The 22,748-nt window shown below is 43.9% G+C and overlaps 1 protein-coding gene across 6 annotated transcripts in view; it reads right to left on the bottom strand.

Moving 5' to 3' along the window:
• LOC119975498 (SPHK1 interactor, AKAP domain containing) overlaps nt 1-22,748 on the bottom strand; it is a 545,083-nt gene that overhangs the window by 230,378 nt on the left and 291,957 nt on the right. For 3 of the 6 annotated variants that reach the window (XM_038815237.1, XM_038815241.1, XM_038815242.1), the window contains exon 2: nt 13,474-13,525. The exons of the other annotated variants lie outside the window; for them this stretch is intronic. In XM_038815237.1, the coding sequence (XP_038671165.1) occupies nt 13,474-13,525 (52 nt within the window). The remainder of the gene's footprint in view (nt 1-13,473; nt 13,526-22,748) is intronic. 6 annotated transcript variants of the gene reach the window in all.

Genomic DNA, 22,748 nt, shown 5'->3' with positions numbered 1-22,748 from the left:
CCTTTCAACCACGCATTTATCTTTCATTTTATTATCCCAATGCCACTTAGCTCATGGCTCAGTAATCTGGATATTAATTAACTTTTGTGGTTCTACTAGTTGCAACGATGTTCAATATCTATTAAGGTGCAAGTCAGAGAATCTGTGAGAAATGTGTTATGTACAAGGCGATCACTGCAATCCTCCAAACTCTCGAGAACTTGCGCTTCTATTACTTCCTTTTAATTAAGTAGTTCATGTGCTGCTCACATCCTCTCCTGAGACAGCCACACCCGTTCCACTCCTTTACTTACAAACTGGCCACAACAGTGTGAATAAGAAAGGCTAATGGACTGCCTGGCACGACATCAACTGTGAATGTTTCATTGACTTTATTCATATCGTGATGAGTCAGAATTAATGGCATCATTCATTTATGCTCTTCAGCTTCACATTAAAACAAATCACACTTGGTTTAATTTAATTAACATAATTAATCTATGAGTAGAAGATCGACTTGGTCTACAGTGAAGGCATCTTTTTCGAGTCAGAAGGTTCTGGGTTCAAGCCCCATGATTAAACTGGAGCATTACAGTGATGTATTGTCAGAAATCTTTAACTCAACATCTCAGCAATTCAATCACCGGTTTTATCATAGAATTTACAGTGCAGCAGGAGGCCATTTGGCCCATCGAGTCTGCACCGGCTCTTGGAAAGAGCACCCTACCCAAGGTCAACACCTCCACCCTATCCCCATAACCCAGTAACCCCACCCAACACTAAGGGCAATTTTGGACACTAAGGGTAATTTATCATGGCCAATCCACCTAACCTGCACATCTTTGGATTTTTAGAGGCAGTAGGCGAGATTCTCTGGTCTCCTTGTGGTGGGTTTCTCTGCAGTGGGATTTTCTGGTTCCTCCTGCCGTCAATGGGATTTCCCATTGATTCCACCCCAAACTGCCGGGAAACCCATGGCGGGGATCCACCATTGGCGGGGCCAAAGACCTGCCGGACGATCTCGCCCTATGTGATTTTCATTTCTGTTGAAAATAATGGAAATAGTTATTGGCTGGGTTTAATTCTAGGTGGCCAATCTGCAATTGCAGTTTTACCCTTGTAGGAAGTTGAAAAGCTACCAACTTCCAGATTAACTGTTAAACTGATGATATTTGTCTCACTATGTGAAGTCGCTCAATGTTTTCCCACATTAATTTTTCCAATTAAGTGGCCAATCCACCTACCCAACACATTTGTATTGTGGGGTGAGACTCAGGCAGACATGGGGAGAATGTGCAAACTCCACGTGGCCCTCAGCACCGTGAGACAGCAGTGTTACCCACTGCTCCACCATACCACTCGTTTTCCTTCATTAAAAAGGTACTATATAAATGCAGGTTACTGTTGCTATTTAGGTAGGTGTAAAGGATCCCAATGTCATGGCCAAATTTTGAACCCTCAGCCAATATAGATTGTCTGGTCATTCACTGCTTGGGAGACTAGATTTTGTGCAAATTGACTCCTATAGAGCAGCAATTTAGCGATATCACGTTTCTGCACTCTTAAAAAATACATTTAACATATGAACTATGGAGAATGAGTGGGCAATTCAGCCCCTCTAGCCTGCTCTGTCATTCAATACGGTCATGGTTGATCTCACCTCGGCCTCATATCCACCTTCTTGACTGCTCCTCATAGTCCTTCGTCCCTCTACTAATTAAAAACTCATCTACCTCCTCCTTAAATTTGTTTAGATTAGATACAAAGTCCTTTGGGACATTCTGAAGACATAAAAGATACTAAGAGCTGAATTTTAGCGTTTGAACCCACTGAGAGTGGAGGAGGCTGGCAGTGGGTCTAGAACCTGAACGTTTATGGAATGGGTTTCTCCATAGCTCTTTAACTGAGCTACAAAATTAGAATCCCACTTGCGGGTTTTGGGAACAATTGGAGTGGGGAGATGTCATGATGGTGGAAAGTTGATTGTTGAGACCTCAGGCATCACGGTACCATAGTAGTTAGCACTGTTGCTTCACAGCTCCAAGGTCCCAGGTTTAATTCCTGGCTTGGGTCACTGTGTGGAGTCTGCGCGCTCTCCCATTGTCTGCGTGGGTTTCCTCCTGGTGCTCCGGTTTCCTCCCACAAGTCCCGAAAGATGTGCTGTTTGGTGAATTGGACATTCTGAATTCTCCCTCTGTGTACCTGAACAGGCACCGGAATGTGGTGACTAGGGGCTTTTCACAGTAACTTCATTGCAGCGTTAATGTAAGCCTACTTGTGACAATAAAGATTATTATTATTTCACAAGACTGTGGTGAGGGACAGAATGGAACCGTTCTATAACAGACAATTGACAGATAGCAACTGGAGTGACGGAGCTTCCCCCATTACCCCTGGAGGGGTTGTCAACCATGTCCTTAGACATTACACCTTGTGGCAGCTTTCTTGGCACCTTGCATTGGCATGAAGGTCTTTTGGTGGTTGCGTACCAGGTAAGCATTAATGGAATGGAATCCATTTTGATTGCTAAATACCGATGGCTGATCGGAGTGCACGATGATTGCCACCGGAGTGAAATCTATGACTCCCTGTACATGTGGGAATTTAACCATTGGAGTAAACCTGAGGGCCTTCTCATGCTGGCTGGCCTCGTCGGAGGTGAAGTGGGCTTATGTGGCAGCCCTGATAAATTTGGCAGCCGTCACTTGGGTGTAGCAGATTGTGAGATTCTCTAGATGTCATGAACAGAATCTCACAATGAGTTGGGGATGAAGAACCCGTGAGTGGCAAAACACTTGATCACCTGGTTCACTGCAGGGAGCTCTTGTTCCAGGTGGCTGCAAACGTAATAAACAACTTTCTGTGAAAATCTGAGCCTCCTAAGGCACTGCTGCTTCATCATGTCCATAAACTAATCCTCTATCTGTGTGCCATTCTGCAGGCATGTCTCTGGGCTAGAGCTCTGTGTTCATCCCTCCATCCTGTGAAGTGGCAGTTGGGTGAGGAGAAGGCAGCATTTGCTCCTACTTTGGTGCTTCCCCTGCTTCTGGTGGCGTTGCTTCTGTTGCTGTCCCTTTTTCATGAGCTGCTTCCAAGCTATTGATAATAATAACAGCAGGCAAGTGCAGATCAAAGGCACAAACTCCAAGGCAGCAGAAATTACCTGTAAAGTCTTTGAAATCACTGCATTGAAAGCACGCTCTCAGAACTAGTCCTGTGGATAAATACCTTTAATCTCGACAACAAAGTAGCTGTCAGATTTCAGAATTTAATGCCTTGCCAATTTCTCAACCCTATCAATTCTTGCTGGCCTCTTGGCTTATTCAACATGGTGAGTTTCAGACTTTATGGGAAATCTGTGTGCAGGCAGTTTAACCCAGAAACCAATGTTAAAGATGCAGTCAAATGTCTTTTGAGGTATTTTAATCGCAGATGTGTCCCTCTGGGTTTCCTGTGTGCTGACAAATGTTCACGAGTTTAATTTGGAAATTGGTGGCTTCCTCTGGGTTCCTGACCCACCTGCATTTATTTTCTTCTTTAACTCTCTGCATTATAAGTGTCCTCCCTGCGTATTCCCTTATTTCCTCTTTCTTTTATTTTGCTGTTATCATTTTTGATCCGCGGATGATTAATGGACATGTATCTTCAAGGCAAGCAGCAGAGAGGACTGAGGAATGCAGATGTTACAGTCGAGAATGCTCTGCTAGTTTGAACAGGGACTGCAGACTTTTCAGCCCCGAGAGAAATGGATAGGCTTGGATCAGTTGATTGGCCAACTGACCAAAGGTCACATTCTGCCCGATAACAGGGGGTGATTCTCTTATCTTTTACTTATAATTTTTTTATGCCCTTCTCCTCCCCTCGGTGTTTATCTGTCTTGTGTCTGTATGTGCACGCAGAGAGTGGGGGAGCAAGTTAAAGTGGGGAAATAGGAATTAGATAATAGTTAACCAGTTGCATTTGCTGCATATTTCATTATTGAAATAAATCTTGTTATAAATAGAAAGTAATTGTACTTAAATTTACAAACTTGGTGACTGTAATTATTGGGCAGCCAAGGGCCAAAGACTTTGGGCCGGATTCTGTGATCTGGAGGCTAAGTGTTGACATCATCGGAAACACCGTCAGGATCAGCAATTCTGGCCCCTACAGGGTGCAGTGTGGCACTGGAGTGGTTCACACTGCTCCAGCTGCTGATCCCGGTGTGAACTGGGCACTGCGGGATCCGTGCATGCTCAGTGGATTCCTTCAACATGCCAGCCCCGAAGCAACATGGCGCAGGACTACAGGGGCCGGCGCAGAAGAAAACAGGGCCGCAGCTAGCAAGGCCGGCCTGCAGATTGGTGGGCCCCGATCGTGGGCCAGGCCACCTCGAAGGCCCCCCCTGGGGCCGGAGGCCCCCCCCCCCCCCCCCACAGGCCGCCCCCGACCGCTCCATGCCGGGTTCCCGTCGGCTGAGAGCAGGTGTGGATGGCGTCGGCGGGACTCTGGTTTTTTACGACGGTCGCTCGGTCCATCCCGGGCAGAGCATCGGTGGGCCGGCCGCGTAGAGTGAACCCCGACTGGCGGCACGCCAACCACGCCAGCGCTGATTCTCCACTCTGTGGAAAATTGGATGCTGGCGTCGGGGAGGCATGCTGCGATTCGCTCCGGTCGTGGGGATTCTGCAGCCCAGCCCTGGGCTGAAAGAATCCCGCCATTTGTATATATTTCTAAGAATAATTCAATTGTGTTGCAACTCCAGGTCAAGTGGGGCTGGAATTGACTGCGAACCTCCCAGGGTGCATTAACAGCATGTACTGACACTTGTTCACCATGGCAGGTGTAACTTCTTCTTTCCAGTTGTTTCATTTCAGTCATAAATCTAACAAGTTCAAATCAAAAGCATCCCCCCCCCCACCCTCCCTCCCCCATCCCATAGCGAGTTGTGGCTTGGGGGAGTTGGAGGTCACGTCGGGGGTTCTAAAGGTCGGGCCGAGTGGCGCCCAATCTCTCGCTACACTGAGTAGAGCTCTCAGTGCTGAAAACCGGACTATGTACAGTATCAGCCGCACATTTCCCACTGAGGCCCCCTACCCAACCTGAATGCTGTTCGATAGCGTTGTTTTTCGCAGCGCTGTGAGCACTGGGAGTTTGTTCCCAATTAGCTAAATTGTGCCCTTAGAAATGTTTCTGTTAGATCACGCTCAACGTGTTTTCAGTTTTCTCAACAATAATATATCAAACTCTTTCATGGTTTTAGCACAGATGTGTCTAGCAATTCTTGCATTTGATTTATTGAAAACATTTTGCAATAATGGGCCAAAACTTCTGAGTTCCCCAGCATTGAATCGGGCGGCTACCCCAAAGATGTGCTGAGAAACCCCTCTCGGAACATTTTGGATAAGGGTTTGCACAGTAATTGCCAAAGTACAAACTTCTTCTGGGCTATTTTCCTGCACTGGAAACCATCCAAAAATGCAATGTAAATTGCAAACTTTGGATGGTTCTGATAGGATTACACCAATAGTTGCACAGAAAAAGTTAGACAGATTAAAACCTCTAATCTCTGGGCAAGTATTGTACATATATGCACTTATTCTCCACAGGACTCACCCCACACGCCTGACCCATGGGGATTCCTTCCACTCCATGGGAAACCCCACCCTCATGGCCCAACCCACACCCAATCCCCACTGAAGCCCAAACCCCCGCAACCTACAGTCATTCCCCCAACGTTCAATTCCCCCCAGCCCCAAATCCTATCCATTTACCTATTGGTCCTGTCAAGAACCTTTAAACATAAATCAGAGTAGTGCAGTAAAGCCATATTCTCCTTCACTCCGACAGTGCTGGATTTAGACACCTGGTCTCGGTGATGAGTTGCACTGCCTACAACTCTCCCAGCACGAGTTGGAAGGTCAGGTGAGATAGCATCAAAAAAACACTTCATGTAAGTAATTGGGCATGGAATGGCAATCCAACGCTGATTGCCACTCGAGGAAGTTACAGCCCAATGGTAAACCGGAAACTTGAAGCGGTCTAATTCTACAGTCAGGATAACATAAAACTATCCTTATTCAGGAGATGAAAATGAACTTTTGAGGACATGATATGGTATTTTTTATAAACCTTTCGACTTCTTGCATCTTTGTTTCTGGAACCACCTGCTTCAGAGTATTGAGCTCTGAAGGATTGGTAAATGGTTGGGTGAATGTGGAATGATTAGGGGCAGATAATTAAGCAGGCAATTTTTGCTCAGTACAAAGTTTACACATGTTGGTAGAGTTTTGGAGACACCACATTGCTGCCCATTCATTTGTGCCATATGCCCTGCACACACAGGCTCACAAATGTGAAGACACTAATATGACATTTACATCATCTAAATTTCAGAGTGTGAAGATTGATATCCTTTAATGAACGTGGTATCACTCGAAAGGAATAGGCTAAGTTCCATAATGGTATATTATTTATAGTGTAATTCGCTGTATTTATTTTTTTCCTGTGTATCCATTACTGCAGGGTAGTAGCATTTTATGATGTTACTCATGGTGTATTATGGCCGTGAGGCAGTTCCCCCAATTTTCGCCACATCATTTGACAAGGGGCTGGAGGAGGGTAGGGTGTAGTTAATTCCACAGAGAACACCAGTCCATTGGCACGTTTAGGGGCTGGTTTAGCACACTGGACTAAATTGCTGCCTTGTAATGCAGAATAAGGCAGCAGCGCGGGTTCAATTCCCGTACCAGCCTCCCCGAACAGGCGCCGGAATGTGGCGACTAGCAGCTTTTCACAGTAACTTCATTGAAGCCTACGTGTGACAATAAGCGATTATTATTATTATTATTACGTTGCCAAATGGCCAGTTTTCTTGTGTGAACTTAGACCATGGCAAAGAGTCACACCGTGAGAAGAATTTCCACAATCACTGCGTATGTACACTTTTCAGCACAGCTCACTGGCCAGCAAGCAGGAGAGGGTACGTTGGCAGTTGTTTCTGCCCCTTCCCTATACCTTGGATACTATGGTGAATTCTAGTGTGCAAATGCTTCCCAAGTAACGATTGACTAACTAGATGTCGACCATGCTTGCCACTATATTGTACATTTTATTCTAGAAGAGTTTGTAACGTGAATATATACTTAAGTATTCAGGATACCACATAATTCACTACTGCACTACATTCTATGCACTGACTAAACTAACATTGCATCATTCCCACCAGCCACATGGAGAGCTGCAAGAAGTAAGTAAATGAAAGCTCCAGTGTTGTGCCTAAATGTGTGATTATTTCAGACTGCTCGAATCCACAAGACATAACATGGTAACAGCAGGCATCTGTGTGCAAAATCCAAACATTTTAAACGGATTTAATGCTGAATTAAATTGAGAAAAATCAACCTAAATGACTGCCAGGTAGAGAGAGAAAAATGGAGTGACTTGTGCAAAAATAAGATAGCCATTGATTTATCAATGAGCACACAACTCCAGCCACAAATTGGCAGGCCAATGATGTTCTGGAGGCATTTGAGGAATTTAGACCAAAGTGAAGATTGACATTCTGTTTTACAAAAGGCACTGGTGATGAAGAAAGAGTTAGCTACATCCTTTTGTGGGCAAGAGAGACATGTTTCGATCTTTTCAATAGCTGGGAAATGAGTGAGGATGATAGTAAAGACCCGAACAAAATTAGAAATTCAGCAGAAATCTTCAATCAAAGTCAAACTACTGGATCCACCAATGTGATTTTCAAAGTCTGAGTCAGGAACCAGGTGAGCCTGTTGCCAATTTCTTGACACAATATGTGTTAATTCAAGGAAGCAGATAAAAGGCTGGTAGGTCAGCTCATTTGGAGCTCTGTGAAACTTGATGTACCAAAAAACAGATTATTTTTTTAGTGTACCTTCACACACACTGCTTTTCCCTTCAGGGAATAATGGAGAAGTGGTGGAAGGAGACCCGAGCTGATTATCAGCCCATTGAACTGCGTTATGAACACTCCTTCCATGGCCAACAAGTCCTGGCATAGAACTTCTGTTCCAGAGGTAGGGGGCACGACCAGTGTGCCACAAGATCTGCTTAGCTCTGATTGCAAAGGGCAAACTCACAATGTTGCTGGCTGACTATGTTACCGAGTCGCATTAAACCATGGAAAGAACCAGGAAAGCTGTAATCAAGCCAAACACAGACAAATCACAAAATGCATTGGAAAGTGTCAGAATACCAGTTCTGTGGAATGTTGTGCCCACTAGACAGCGTAAGTCCTGAAAACGTTGCTGCCATATATCTGAGATGGAGGCTCCAAGGGACAAAGAAGAGCTGACAGGTTTCCTTGTCTTGGCCTAGTATGAGTTATTTCATACCTCATGCGGCAGAACACAAAGCAAAGCTACATGAGCTTCAAGAGATGGTGAGCACCAGTGGTCAGAGTCACATGAGAAGATTTTCATCAAATTCAAAGAGGTGGCATGCAAGGAGACAAGTCTGTTGTGTCACAACAGAAAGAAACCTGTCACTCTGCAAGTAGATGCATTTACTAAAAGAGTCTGAGTGATGAATACCAGATCTATGAGGAGGCCTGAAATGGAGGCACATCATTTTACCGTCAAAGTGATACTGTGAATGATGTTTTTTGAGAATAAAGTTTTAAGTTTGGAATTACAAATTTAATCACAAAGATTCATTTTTTCTTTAGTTTAGATGTAAAAATTAATTGTTGGGTTTCTCCAATAAGTAAGAGAAACCCAACCCTGTAGATATTAAGAAGCTTTATCCTTATTTCTTATTTTTATACTGTATTTTTCTGCTGAACAAAGATAATTAAGATAGTTGACAAAATCATTATTTTCTCAGTTTCAGGAATGTCACACATCGTTATGCCTTAGGAGCTTCTAACAGAAGACTTGGGGCTGTACAGGTCAATTTCAAAGGGAACTACAGGAATTTCATTTGCATTTGATAATTCAGCCATATTAGCGGAGTCCATCTGTGGAGATAATGGCTTCCAAAAAATCAGACCGTCAACATGTGTGGCACCACTTTCAACCTTTAATAGCTGAGACATTGAGATTCATAACTTTATGGTTCCTCAGGGTCACATTTTGGGGGGGGGGGGGGGGGGGGGGGGGGGGAGGGAGGTAGCCCAATGAAGTGCTGGGGAATATCCCACATAAGAAATCATCCAGCAATTGTCCAGAAGCGCAAACTTCCCCCGGACAATTAACCTGGGCTGGGAACCATCTGACAAAGCTGTTAAAATTGCTAACTTCGGATGATTCTACTAGTTTTACCCTGATAGTCATTCAGAAAAAGTTAGAAGGAAAAAAGAGCACTTTAGGCCATAAAGTCCTAAAAACAAAGTCAAATTCCAGATTCTGGATCAAGATCCTTCGCTGAGGTTGCTGTGGAGAAGAAAGATCAAGTGAACGAAGAGTCTGGCCTTTTGAACAGTTTAATATTACCTTTCTCAGCCGTGATGTGGAGATGCCGGCGTTGGACTTGGGTGGACACACTAAGACGTCTTGCAACACCAGGTTAAAGTCCAACAGGTTTCTTTTGAATTTCTAGCTTGCTAGGTGAGTCTCCTGATGAAGGAGCTGCGCTCTGAAAGCTAGTGATTCAAAACACACCTGTTGGACGTTAACCTGGTGTTGTAAGACTTCTTACTTTCTCAGCTGTGAAGCCGGTCTGCTGTTTAACATCCGGCTGGCAGGTCACAAAGCAGCAAGTTCTGACCAGGTCGGATAGTAGCCTATCTAACCTGACTCGACTGGAAAATTTTATACAATCGCCTACAGAACAGGCGCAATCTCTGGGTGCCTACTTCATCTTGTCACATCAACACCACCTGAATACCAAGTCTTACAACACCAGCCAGCCAGATGACTATCAAAGGCCTAAATGAAGGACTCCCTCATTGGATCCTGAAATTGTGACTGGAATTCACGTAAACCAATATTCAATTTTTTTCTGGACACTGTACTGTAATCCCCCAATTCTTTATCTCTCTCTTTACTGTGTGAATGCAGATTGGAAGCTGTGAATGCTCCTTTTCATGGATTTTGAATGTGTGAAATAAATTAATCTTATGTGATAATTCTAACTTGAGTTTGTTGTGAGATTATTAGTAAAATTGAACCACACAAAATCTGAGGGGTTGGGGAAAGAAAATCTGAGGGGTTGGGAAAAGACCCTTTGCTTATTCTTTAAAAGAAAACAAACTCAAAACACCTTTTTTTGGACAGTTGTTCAGAGGAAAACTGCAGTTTGAACTGACCGCCTCCTATCCATAACATGATGATTGGAAAAATTATATGGATATAAAAAGGCATTGGCCTGAATTTCCTGCCTGTTGGGCATGCGCTCTCGGCAGTCAGGAATCAGGTGGGAAAATGAGCTTCCGGTCGCAATCGGTTCCGGAGCCCGATTTCATGCTGGCCAATTAACCACCAGCCAGCATGACACATACGCTCTGAAAGGCTGAGTGCTGCCAGGGAAGGCAGGAAGAGGGCAGATGCCAAGGGAAGTGACAGTCCAGGCAGGTGTTTCCAATGAGCTCCGTGAAGGCCGATAGCTGCCTCAGAGAGCTGCAATATTGTTCAATTGACATTTGCACCACAGAAATGCTGCAAATTCTCTCTCTATTATGCACAGTTAAGCAACTTGCAGCATAACACATAATTCCTCAACCTTCAAACATTTTATTTTATTTCATCCCAGACATTGGATTAGGAATGGTGAAAAAACATGAACCTTCTTTGGCACTGAACCTAAGATATGTCCAAGTAGCAGTAGCACTGCCCGTCGAATCTGACCGCTGGATAATGGTGCATTCTCCGGAACCTTCTGCCTTCCACTTCCCATTGGCCCCATATCCCTTCTACCTGCATCGCCCGATTCACAGGTTCCACTCTGGGATGCTGCCTTTGGTCAACTGGCCTCCTTTCCCTTCTAGTCCTCCCCTCCTCTTCTGAGGAGGCCTCTCCGGCGCAGTACACAAACCCCATTTTGGTGTTGATTTCTCCCAGGTTTCTGCACTGAAGGGGCTTATGAGCAGAAGGCCAATACAAATGCGAAGAAATCAGAGTTCACCAGGTCAGAAATGCTAAAAACTATCCATAAACCAACTCCAAACCACTCAAAGCAAAATTCTTACTACTCACCTTTGCCTGTGGTCAAAACCCACTCTGGATGTAGAATCCATTAAAAACATGAAGGTCGCTGTAATGTTGCACTTCCACAGACTTCATTAGAAACACAAAAGAAAGATAATAAATACTGTACAGGAGTACAGCATGGTAGCCCTAGTCGCCTACTGCTGAAGCGAGGACCCCACCCACTGAGGTGATTACCCACACTGCATCCCATTGGTCCCCCAAGCCATGTGACTCTGTGTTGCCCTTAAATCACCATAGCCGCCCAGCTGAGTGACTCGTGCTGCCACTTAAAAATCGCCATTAATTGTGGTTGGAATTATATCAGGCGTCCGATCTCAATGTGCACCCACCAACCAAAATATCACAAGGCAACGCAATGACATTGGGATGCCCTACTAACATCATTGCGCCCCATTTCATGAACGATTGGGACCACCATGTGTCTGCACCAGGAGCACACAATTCTAGCCACCAGGTGCAGAGACTCTTCAGGTGATTCTGAGAAGGAGGAGGAATGTGATGTGGTCAAGGCACCAGCAGAGGCACACCTTGCTACATGGGAAGCTGGCCTTTTTAAAACATGGTCAAAAGATATGAATGACATTTTTAAAGCTTTTTTTTTACACATCCTATTGTCGCTAAAGAGTTTATTGGTTCAATGCGTCAATGGGCATGTCAATGCCACAGCTTAGCATAGGAGGCATGAAGTGCAATGGTGGTGGGTGGAGGGGATAGTTTGGCATGGGGGCATGAGAGGCCATATTGAACTTGTCTTCCAAAAGGTTCCCTCATTCCCACGATGGTTCACAACACCTCTGAGATGTTCTTTAAAAATCTGGCCGAACTTAATGAATATTTTGGAAGTGTGAAACCCTATCCCCACAATGAAGCCAGCCAGGCCAGATCCGTAGGGCGTGGGATCGTGACCTGATCCAGCCTGCACCCTTAAAATGCCCTGGTGAAAATTGGGAAGCCAAGGAATGGGGTCGAAAATGCTGGAACCAAGGCCCGCCTGTCATTTTTGAAGGCCCCCCCACGTGTTGGGAGCTTCAAGTCCCTAGTTTTAGTGGGACTATCATTTTGAAGTTCGAATTAATACGTTCTTCTGCATTTTGTGCAAAATTGATGGAGGCCATTTTAATAAAAACTAAACTAGTATTATTGGAAACAAACTAGATTTGTGAAGTAGACAGCCTTAATTGAGACAATTAGTGTATAAGTACTTCATTAATAGATGTGTTCAAAAGGCTGAAAATGTAATTTGGAACTCAGAAGTTCTTTTTTTAATTATATACATATTGCTAACACTTCAACATTACAAATTCTTAAAGCGGTAGGAATAGAAAATGTGTGCTCTTCTCAGGCTGACAGAATAAACCTTGACTGGAGGGAGAGAGAGAGTGAGAGAGAGAGATTCTTGGCATATGGTCAAGTGTCCAGAACTTGGTGTGATATCCATGATTGGGGTGGGGTGGTGTTATTGCTAAAAAAAAAAAGTGAACCTCACAAATCTCAGTTCAAATGAATCAAACTTCTTCTGTGGGATTCTCGGTCGGTGGGATCCTCCCCTTTGCCGACAGTGCATCCATGCCCACAGGTTTCCTGACAGCGGGGGAAGGCCACAATAGGAAACCCCACTGGCGGCTGCCGGAATGGAGGATTCTGCTGCTGGCGGGGTGCACTGCGCCGGAAAACGGGGCTGGCAGGACAGAGAATCCCACCCCCTATAGATTGCTACCTGTGGCAGAGACAAGACTAAGATTGAGCACATTAGTAATAACACTTAACGCTGCATGCTTGGAAACTAACAAGAACAGACTTTAAGATGAGGCAGAACCTTCCTGTTTTTCTCGGTATCAAGTTAAACTGGGCCATTTTTCTGGAAAAGTGAGGAAGTGATTGACAAAGGTAATAGTAAGATATGGAAGTCATCAAAAGGTCTGGATCTCTTAGTTTACAAGAATATTGTTGTGCTGTCAGGAGTGATGTTCCTGTCTGAAACAAAGATCAGAAATTTTTTGAGATTGGAACAAAAGAAAGAACTGCATTCAATGCAGGTAGCAGACCCTACTTTCAAAGTGATTAGAGACCATTCATAACAGCTAGAACATGAGAGATAACTCCATTCAAAGTAATTAGAGAGCATTCATAGAGAGAATGAACAAAATGTACGTGCATCTCAATTCCAGATTCAAAATCTGGAGCGTGAGGCTGCTCGTACATCAATTGTGTTACAACAGCAGGGTCATAGCATAGCCTCTGCTTATGGGACAGCCCTTTGAACAAAAGATTATGCAGGGACTTGCTCAAGCTTAGAAAGAAATTGCATGCCTTAAACTGGAATTGAGAGACTCACGGGCTGCTTTCAGGGAGTGTTTGAAGGAAGTGAAGAGGCTTGACCATTCTCACTGTGAATTAAAGATATGTGAATTAGAAGAAGAGTTGGAAAGATGGGATGCAATTATCATGGAAATCCAGTTCCAGGTCTTCTATCAGACCATTAAATTTGCGTGCACTGTATCAGCCAGACCCGCTGTCACTGGCTCTATTTGGTCCTTTTCATTCAGAATTTACCCGTAACTACCTTTAGATGGTGATGTGACCATCAATTCACTCGAGACACGATAGGAAGTAAACTGATGCTTTAATAGACTTACAACTGAGCCTGCCTGTGACCAGAAGAACTGAGGGCAGGCTCACAAGGCTGAAGCACTTTATACATCCGGTAGTGGGAGAGGCCATGGGCGGAGCCATGGGCGGAGCCAAGGGTGGAGCCCTGTACAAGCTCTTCATCTCCCCCTGTGGGCAGAGCCGTGCAACGGCTCATAGACAGAGCCCACAAGGACACAATACTATACAGTGTGAATTACATGATGTACATTCACCACAGATGGAGAATCAGATAAAAATCAGATTGTAATAATCAACAAGACAACAGTTGCAAATCCTAATGGTCAGACGATAATGCAGGAAGAGAATTCAGCGCCTCTTGTACGGAGATACAGGCTTGTGTCAAAGACCTGGAGAAGACTGATCATGGGGATAATCACTTAGCTGTGCTGGTTAGATTGTAGACAGGGCTAGGCAGTGAGAAGATGATCATTAAAGAACATAGTTATTCAAACTACAAAATGATAGTCACACAAAACTAGAGATTTTGAAACTACTACCACAAGTCATCCCAACTCGGTGAAAATCCAGGCCTTAATTCGGTCACAGATCCTTGGAAGGCCCCTACCTCCCCAAGTATTGCCAACACTCTGTTCATCCAGGGACCCTTCCGCTGCAGTTGTCATTTCTAAGATGGCTGACAGCCACCTCAGGTCCTCTGCCTCTCCCTCATATTCTCTTCCCCTCCAAGAAGGGAAAGAAGAGATGTGTGAGTGAGAGTGGTGGCGTGTGTTAAGAGGACAGATTGGGAGCATCTTCTGAGGGTGATGATGAGGGAGAAGGGTTATGTGCATAAAGGTGGGGTGAGTGCCAGATGGGCGGATAATATCTTTAATAGTGTCACAGGTAGGCTTACATTAACAGTACAATGAAGCTACTGTGAAAATCCCCTAGTCACCACACATCGACTCCTGTTTGGGTACACTGAGGGGAAATTCAGAATGTTCAAATTACCTAACAGCTTATCTTTCGGGACTTGTGAGAGGAAACCGGAGCGCCCAGAAGAAACCTGCGCAGACATGGGAAGAACATGCAAACTCCACAGACAGTGACCCAAGCCGGGAATCGAACCTGGGATGTGGGAGCTGAGGCAACAATGCTAACCACTGTGCTACCATGCCGCCCATATAGGATTGTGAGAAAGTGCATAGCTGGAGAGGACTATGTTTACCAGCAAATCAAGTCAGTATGGGGAAAGATGTGCCGGAGTAGGCTTGTGAAGAGCAAGATATGATATCAACTCACATTAGGATGCGTAATTGAACGTGTTGACAAACGCACCTGTCCTTCCCTGCTCAATGTATTAAGCTGCTTTCAGCTTTGGATCCATGAGTGTGGCACCACACCCTAGCTGCCGACATAAGCTGCTAACAGCAACCACACCACCTTAGTTTAACTGGCAGGCTTCTTCCTAACTTCAGTAGGGAACAGTATCTCCCTGTGAACACTAGCATCACCACTCTTGAGGTTCATAAGGAGGAGGTGTTAGCGATTCTGGAAAGTGTTAAAATAGATAAGACCCCTGGGCCGGATGGGATTTATCCTAGGATTCACTGGGAAGCTAGGGAGGAGATTGCTGAGCCTCTGGCTTTGATCTTCAAGTCATCTTTGTCTACAGGAATAGTGCCAGAAGACTGGAGGATAGCAAATGTTGTCCCCTTGTTCAAGAAGGGGAGTAGAGACAACCCTGGTAACTATAGACCAGTGAGCCTTACTTCTGTTGTGGGCAAAGCAATGGAAAGGTTTATAAGAGATAGGATGTATAATCATCTGGAAAGAAATAATTTGATTAGAGATAGTCAACATGGTTTTGTGAAGGGTAGGTCGTGCCTCACAAACCTTATTGAGTTCTTTGAGAAGGTGACCAAACAGGTGGGTGAGGGTAAAGCAGTTGATGTGGTATATATGGATTTCAGTAAAGCGTTTGATAAGGTTCCCCATGGTAGGCTATTGCAGAAAATACGGAGGCATGGGATTCAGGGTGATTTAGCAGTTTGGATCAGAAATTGGCTAGCTGGAAGAAGACAAAGGGTGGTAGTTGATGGGAAATGTTCAGCCTGGAGTCCAGTTACTAGTGGTGTACCACAAGGATCTGTTTTGGGGCCACTGCTCTTTGTCATTTTTATAAATGACCTGGAGGAGGGCGTAGAAGGATGGGTGAGTAAATTTGCAGATGACACGAAAGTCAGTGGAGTTGTGGATAGTGCAGAAGGATGTTACAAGTTACAGAGGGACATAGATAAGCTGCAGAGCTGGGCTGACAGGTGGCAAATGGAGTATAATGCATAAAAGTGTGAAGTGATTCATTTTGGAAGGAATAACAGGAAGACAGAGTACTGGGCTAATGGTAAGATTCTTGGTAGTGTGGACGAGCAGTGAGATCTCGGTGTCCATGTACATAGATCCCTGAAAGTTGCCACCCAGGTTGAGAGGGTTGTTAAGAAGGCGTACAGTGTGTTAGCTTTTATTGGTAGAGGAATTGAGTTTCGGAGCCATGAGGTCATGTTGCAGTTGTACGAAACTCTGGTGCGGCCGCATTTGGAGTATTGCGGCAGTTCTGGTTGCCGCATTATAGGAAGGATGTGGAAGCATTGGAAATGGTGCAGAGGAGATTTACCAGGATGTTGCCTGGTATGGACAGAAGATCTTATGAGGAAAGGCTGAGGGACTTAAGGCTGTTTTCATTAAAGAGAAAAAGGTTAAAACGTAACTTAATTGAGGCTTACAAGATGATTAGAGGATTAGATAGGGTGGACAGTGAGAGCCTTTTTCCTCGGATGGTGATGGCTAGCACAAGGGGACATAGCTTTAAATTGAGGGGAGATAGATATAGGACAGATGTCAGAGGTAGGTTCTTTACTCAGAGAGTAGTAAGGGTGTGGAATGCCCTGCCTGCAACAGTAGTGGACTCACCAACACTAGGGGCATTCAAATGGTCATTGGATAGACATGTGGACGATAAGGGAGTAGTGTAGATGGGCTTAAGCAGGGTTTCGCAGGTCGGCGCAACATCGAGGGCCGAAGGGCCTGTACTGCGCTGTAATGTTCTATGTTCTATACTCAAACAAGGCACAGCTAATTTGAGCACGTGTACTCCAATCTTCAGTCACTTTTCTCTCATCCGCTCCTAACTCTAGAAACCATCAAATTGGATAGTTGCAATTAACCTTTAAATACTGGAGTCAAACTCAACTCATGAGAGTCTCATCATGACCATTCAAATTAATACATTGAGAAATCTGGAAGTAATATGTTATTGTAGTGGTTGAGTTAAAAAGCAGAGGGGCTTTTTCCGGGTATCCTGCGTCTTACCAGGAACCCCCACATCCCGACTTCCAACACATCAGGATTTTAAAATCCAGCCAAATGTTCTTTTTTGATTTGTCGTCCCCAATATTTTTGTACTTGTGGCACATTCTGCCTATAATTGGCATGCAAAGCATTCCTTACAGTTCATGGAAAAGCCGGGTCAACAAGTCACAGACTCTCGGGATGTTTGACAGCGAATAGTGATATCGGGCAGATTCTGTTCTGGGACTGCCTCTGATCACTGTGTGCATCAATGATTTGTACATAAGGATTAAAAAGGAATGATGTTCAAATTATAGATTGTACTAAAATAGGAGGGACAGTTCTGTCCCAGCACGGGTATGACTGGATTCCACCATGGAGGAAAATTCTGCCCATTATATTTTGTAAAGAATAAGAATTTGGTCCAGGAGTTGAAGAGGTTTTTTTTAACCAGTGAAATGAAACAAACTTAATGTACCGGCAAATTTCCTCAGAGGGGCTTCTGATTGATTGATCTAACTGAGGCAAAAGATTTGCGGAATGTTTACTTGTTTACAGTCTATCTGGACTTCCTGCCAATCTTCCAATAAAATATGACGATGCTGCTGCTTTTGTTCTCGCGCCCTGGTTATATTGAAACTAGGGGAAAAAAAGCGGCCTAATGTATATTAAAAAAATGAAAGCTCGAGGCAATGGATTAAATTTTAAATCCTTGCCTGCCTCTTGCTTTTAGCAATGCTGGGTGCCAGTAACAAATTACTGCCCTGCATCCAGCGTTGCTATGGTGGCAAATACATTATGTGTTGTAATTATTCCATCATTTGAATACGCCTACAGATTTTTGAGCAGATCGACTCAATTCCTGGTACAAAATACTGGAAGTAGCAGCAACTAATGGGAGCTTCCACAACCAATTTTCCATTCCAGCGTGACCTGGGTTAGACAGCGAAGAGAAGGAAAATCTTTTTTAATTGTCACGTACATATCTCTTCAACCAACAACTTGCAAAAGCCGATTTAGGGCGAGAGTCTCTGATCTCCCCGGGGCCTATTTCTCAGTGGCGGGAGACCGCCCACCCTTCACGGGATCTTCTGGTTCCACAGCTGTCACTGGGATTTTCCATTGACTCCGCCCCCTGCTTGGAAACCCGCAGCATTGGTGCGCTGTGAACTGCCGGAAGATCTCGCCCAAGTGACATAATTCTCAGGAACAGTTCCATACCATAGATCAAATGTTTCTGACATCACAGCAATGACTATAGTTATTAAACAAAATATAGTAAGAAGTCTTACAACACCAGGTTAAAGTCCAACAGGTTTGTTTCAAACACTAGCTTTCGGAGCACTGCTCCTTCCTCAGGTGAACAAAATATGCTTTGGGAAAGCCCAAGTTTGCGAGATGTGCTGTACAAATGCAAGTCTTTCAAGTCTTTCTTTTAGATCATTGTACTGCATGTTAAACAGTTGCATTACTGGAAATGAATTGCTTGTCTGACCTTTGGTAATGGGTTTGATTTAGCTTCCACTGGTGCCAACTGAAGCAAAATATCTTCACTGAGGCATTAGTCACATTTTATGAAGCATAAGATTCGTATTTCGATGAAGGAATTCATTAAAAGAAATAAGAAAATTATGAGCTCAAAAAAAGCTCTTAACTGTCAAATTGCCTATGGAAAATTATACTATTGATTAGGAAACTGTCAAAAAAAATCAGGAGGGACGCAGAGGGTTGCAGAAAAAAGATGAACGACCTCAAACAAAATGTGGCGAAGAGAAAATTACTATTAGCAAACTTGGTGGACAAATGCTTGATGTGTTCTTGCAACATTACTTTTGTGCACGTACAAATCAGATTATAACAAATGGGATGCCTTATCTGCTAAAGCAGCCAACAAAGAAAAGCACCAAGTGACCATGCAGTAACATGTTTTTAGGCTCCATATTGTCACTTGATTCTCTGGCTCACATAAATACACATGCACAATGTTAATTTTTTAAGCTGCATTTACATAAAGATGCACAATCACAGTTGGAATTCAGTATAGTATAATGTGAGTGTTCAGAAATCTACTTTCACATCTGTAAAAAGTGCCAACCACTGCAGATGTCTCAAAAGGAAGAAGCTGTCTGAGAAAGAGTAGAAATGGAGCCTGGTGACATTATGGGCTGTCAATTAAATTCCATACAAACCCTAGAGGACAGCCCTAACTTTGGGACTCTCCTGGAAAGGAGAAGGGTCGTCCTTGGACCTGGAGATAAAATGAAAGGAAATGGAGAGAATGATCTTCTACAGTCATTGGAGGTTTATGTCAAACCACAATTGTTGTCTTGGATGTTTTCTTTCTTAGAAACCCTGTCCATGTTTAAGTTGTTGTACAGTCTCAATATACCTATTGTGATACCGGTTTGATTTTAACTGCTGATGTAATTATGTTCAATAGCAATATTTTTCAAACCCCCAGGATTCACTTTTTCCATCCAGCCAAAATTTGCGACACATGCCATGTTTGCTTGCCTTTAATGCGAAAGGAGAGCTAGCTTGGTCTTCACCATCTCACTCCAATCAGGTTCACAGAAGGAGAGGGTAATGTGCATATCAGGTGAAAACTTCAGCCACTTCCTCTGTGCTGTTGCCATCTGTGTTAGAATGGAAAGCCCAACATCTCAGATGTAGGTCATCATGAAGAGCAATAGGAACAGAATTCTTGTTTTACTCAGCACTGGATACACCAGGGAGATGCTCCTCTCAAATGCTGACAACCTCATGTGTGTTTTTAATGTGCTATCACAGTCATGTACAGCAGCATTTTCTTTTAATTTGGAGACAGCTGTAAGTTAATAACTTACTCTGGGGTCTCAACCTCAAAATGAATTTTTCACCCAGCCCTTCTCTTTCAAAATCTGAAATGTCTCCTCTCATTTGCCAGTACTTTCCCTCTATATAACACATGGGCTTTGCATCCTTATTTGCATTGGCATATATGACAAAACCATACCTCAAGGAATAATCTTTATACTGCTTTGTTCCTGAGTTGAGTTTCTTCTTTATAGACTGTTAATAGAGGTCCTGGTGCTCTGTTCAGAGCTAACACTAGCACTGTTCTGTCTTGGATTCTCCTGAGCAGCTCTCTCCAGCAGATTCAGTTGTGAGATCCTGGTCAGTAGGTACACTGCCTATTTGTGCTTCTCACTGTGTCCTATTCATAAGAAAATGATTCATCTTCACAGTCCTCACCTTCACTGTCTCAATTACTAGCAGCTTGAAAATTGAAGCTCACTTCCGTGATCTGGCACCAAAAGCACGTACACACAGGACGCTTGATGTCAAGTGTACATGCAAGGCATGTGACCTGCTCACTGCTGTCGCTTCTGGCCAGAAGACTGCACACAGTCTGCGGCTGCCATTCTCAATACAAATGGCGGTAACGGTCATTGGACGCTTCTCCTGCGATCGTGACCACTACGAGAAGGCCGCAACCGATTGCTCCAAGATCCTCCCGACACCTGCCCGCGACCCTGAAAAACCCTGCTCTATAGAGAATGGTGCGTTTGTCTGGGAGCTGCACTCCTGCTGCTCTTGGCCCACAAAGATATGATTTTTCACCCGGCGTTGAAAAACGTAACTTGTTGGACCATTTTTTGCCTTGGCTGCTGTTCCTAGCAACATCTGCTTGGCGGAGATATCACTGCTGCTATTCCGCTCATGCCTCAGATTAAAATGGAAGCTCAGGCCCTGCAGTGATGTCAGAGTCCATTTTGTATATTTAAACAAAAATTCTGCTAGCACGGGACTGCTGGTGACCTTGCTGCATGCAATCTAAAATTACAGTCCATTGAAGTGGTTAAGTCAGCTGCTCCAATTTAACAACCCCTGTTTCGTCCATGTGTGGCAAGAGCAGGTGGGGAACAGGAGTTAAAGATGAGTTATGATGCATTACACCTGTGACAGTTTTCACCTGTTCAAGTCGGGGATGCGACCATTAGAGTTACCTAGAATCCTTGAACAACTCCCTGGACGGGAATGCCGGGATAACAACAAAGTACCACTGCCACTACACTCAGATGTGTCCTCTTACAAATCCATCTCAGTGATAACTCCCCCTATAGTTTTACTGTAAATGGTGTTAAACAGGCAGGTGCAGTTCCTCGGTCAATGCCATCTTTGTAAAATCCAAAATCTTAATCATGCAGCAAAATTCTTTTGGTAATATTCGAAGTTACAACTTCTTCCTTTCAGGTCATTGAGAAAAACATAAAGACAAAATGGTCCCAGGGCGCAACAGGCAGAAGATGGAATTCCAAAAGCCCAATAAAAGGGCACAGCACTTGGTTCCATCTCTCAGAAATGCCTGAAAGCCCTTTCCATCATATGAACGCCTGTGAAATGAGTAAATGAGTTTTGCAGACAAATGCAAAATGTAATTTTAGCATCCCAGGCATTCGACTCAATATCCAACACTTCTGCTACTGGCACACTGGCTTTAGTGTGGATTATCTACTGAATGCATTACAGCAATTCATCAAGGGTTCTTCAACTCAGTTGCCTCTTCAGTTGACTCTTAAGCTATCTTACACATAGCAGTTATGAAGCAGGCATCATAACACAGATTGAACACAGGGAAAGCCATTTAGCTGCTACCATTACCTTTGTTATCCCACCCGCAGTCCAACACTGACTTCCAGTTGCCATCACCTTCAATGACCTTTCCTGGTTCTCTATTTTCTCTCATTTATTAAAAGTTCTAATCTCATGTTCATGGCCTCATCTCGGTCTATCTTTGAAATAACCCTCAGCTTCAGGTCACATCTACAACCTTTGGTAATGTGATTCTGATCTTTGTGAACCCCAACCTTCTTTCACTCCACCAGTGGTACCTTCGCCCTGTTTTGCAGTTCTCTCCATAACCCCCTGTGCCTATGCATTTTATCTTTAAAAGCTTTCACTGAACCATTGTCATCAAGCAACTAAGTTTTTAGTCACCACTTTTAATTATCCCTCATGTTTAAGTGTTAATTTCTTCATCCGTCCCACATGCATAATGATATTAGATGCTTGCTACATTAAACAAGCTGTTATTGTAACAGTGAAAATGCTTCATTTTTGCCATAGAGAAAAAACATAAGTTCTCCAAAGAAAGTTTCAATGCACACTTAAATTACAGACCAAGAGGGAGTCGGTCCTGCCTGAGTTCTTTGATGTCTACCCAGCAGTCTGATGAGATTTTAGTTTTACACCTCAGGCAAACCTTTTGACAATGCAACTCTCCTTCAGCACTGTTTTACAATGTCAGCATGGACCACATGTCTTCAAACCCTGGCCTAGCTCAAATTGCTACCAAATGAATCTAGCTGACAAGATAGAACTTATTTATAAAACGATGTCGGAAAGCACCTTCAACACAGTCGCACCCTTGTGGGTTCAAGATGACGATGCAAAGTAATTGGGGTCAATCTTACAGTTTGGGTCACCATCTCACCGTACCTAGTATTTCACAACCTTGTAGTACTCTGCCATTCTTTGTTCTGTATTTTGCAAAGTCAAACAAAATCTGTTCACAGTGAAGCAAATATTCACACGAAGCAGCATTCTACACAGAAACATAGAATAGAATAGAATCCTTACAGTGCAGAAGGAGGCCAACCAGCCCTTTGAGTCTGCACCAACACTCTG

This window comes from Scyliorhinus canicula, chromosome 13, assembly GCF_902713615.1.
Source record: "Scyliorhinus canicula chromosome 13, sScyCan1.1, whole genome shotgun sequence".
NCBI classification, from domain to species: domain Eukaryota; kingdom Metazoa; phylum Chordata; class Chondrichthyes; order Carcharhiniformes; family Scyliorhinidae; genus Scyliorhinus; species Scyliorhinus canicula.
This window is presented reverse-complemented; position numbering and strand designations above follow the sequence as displayed.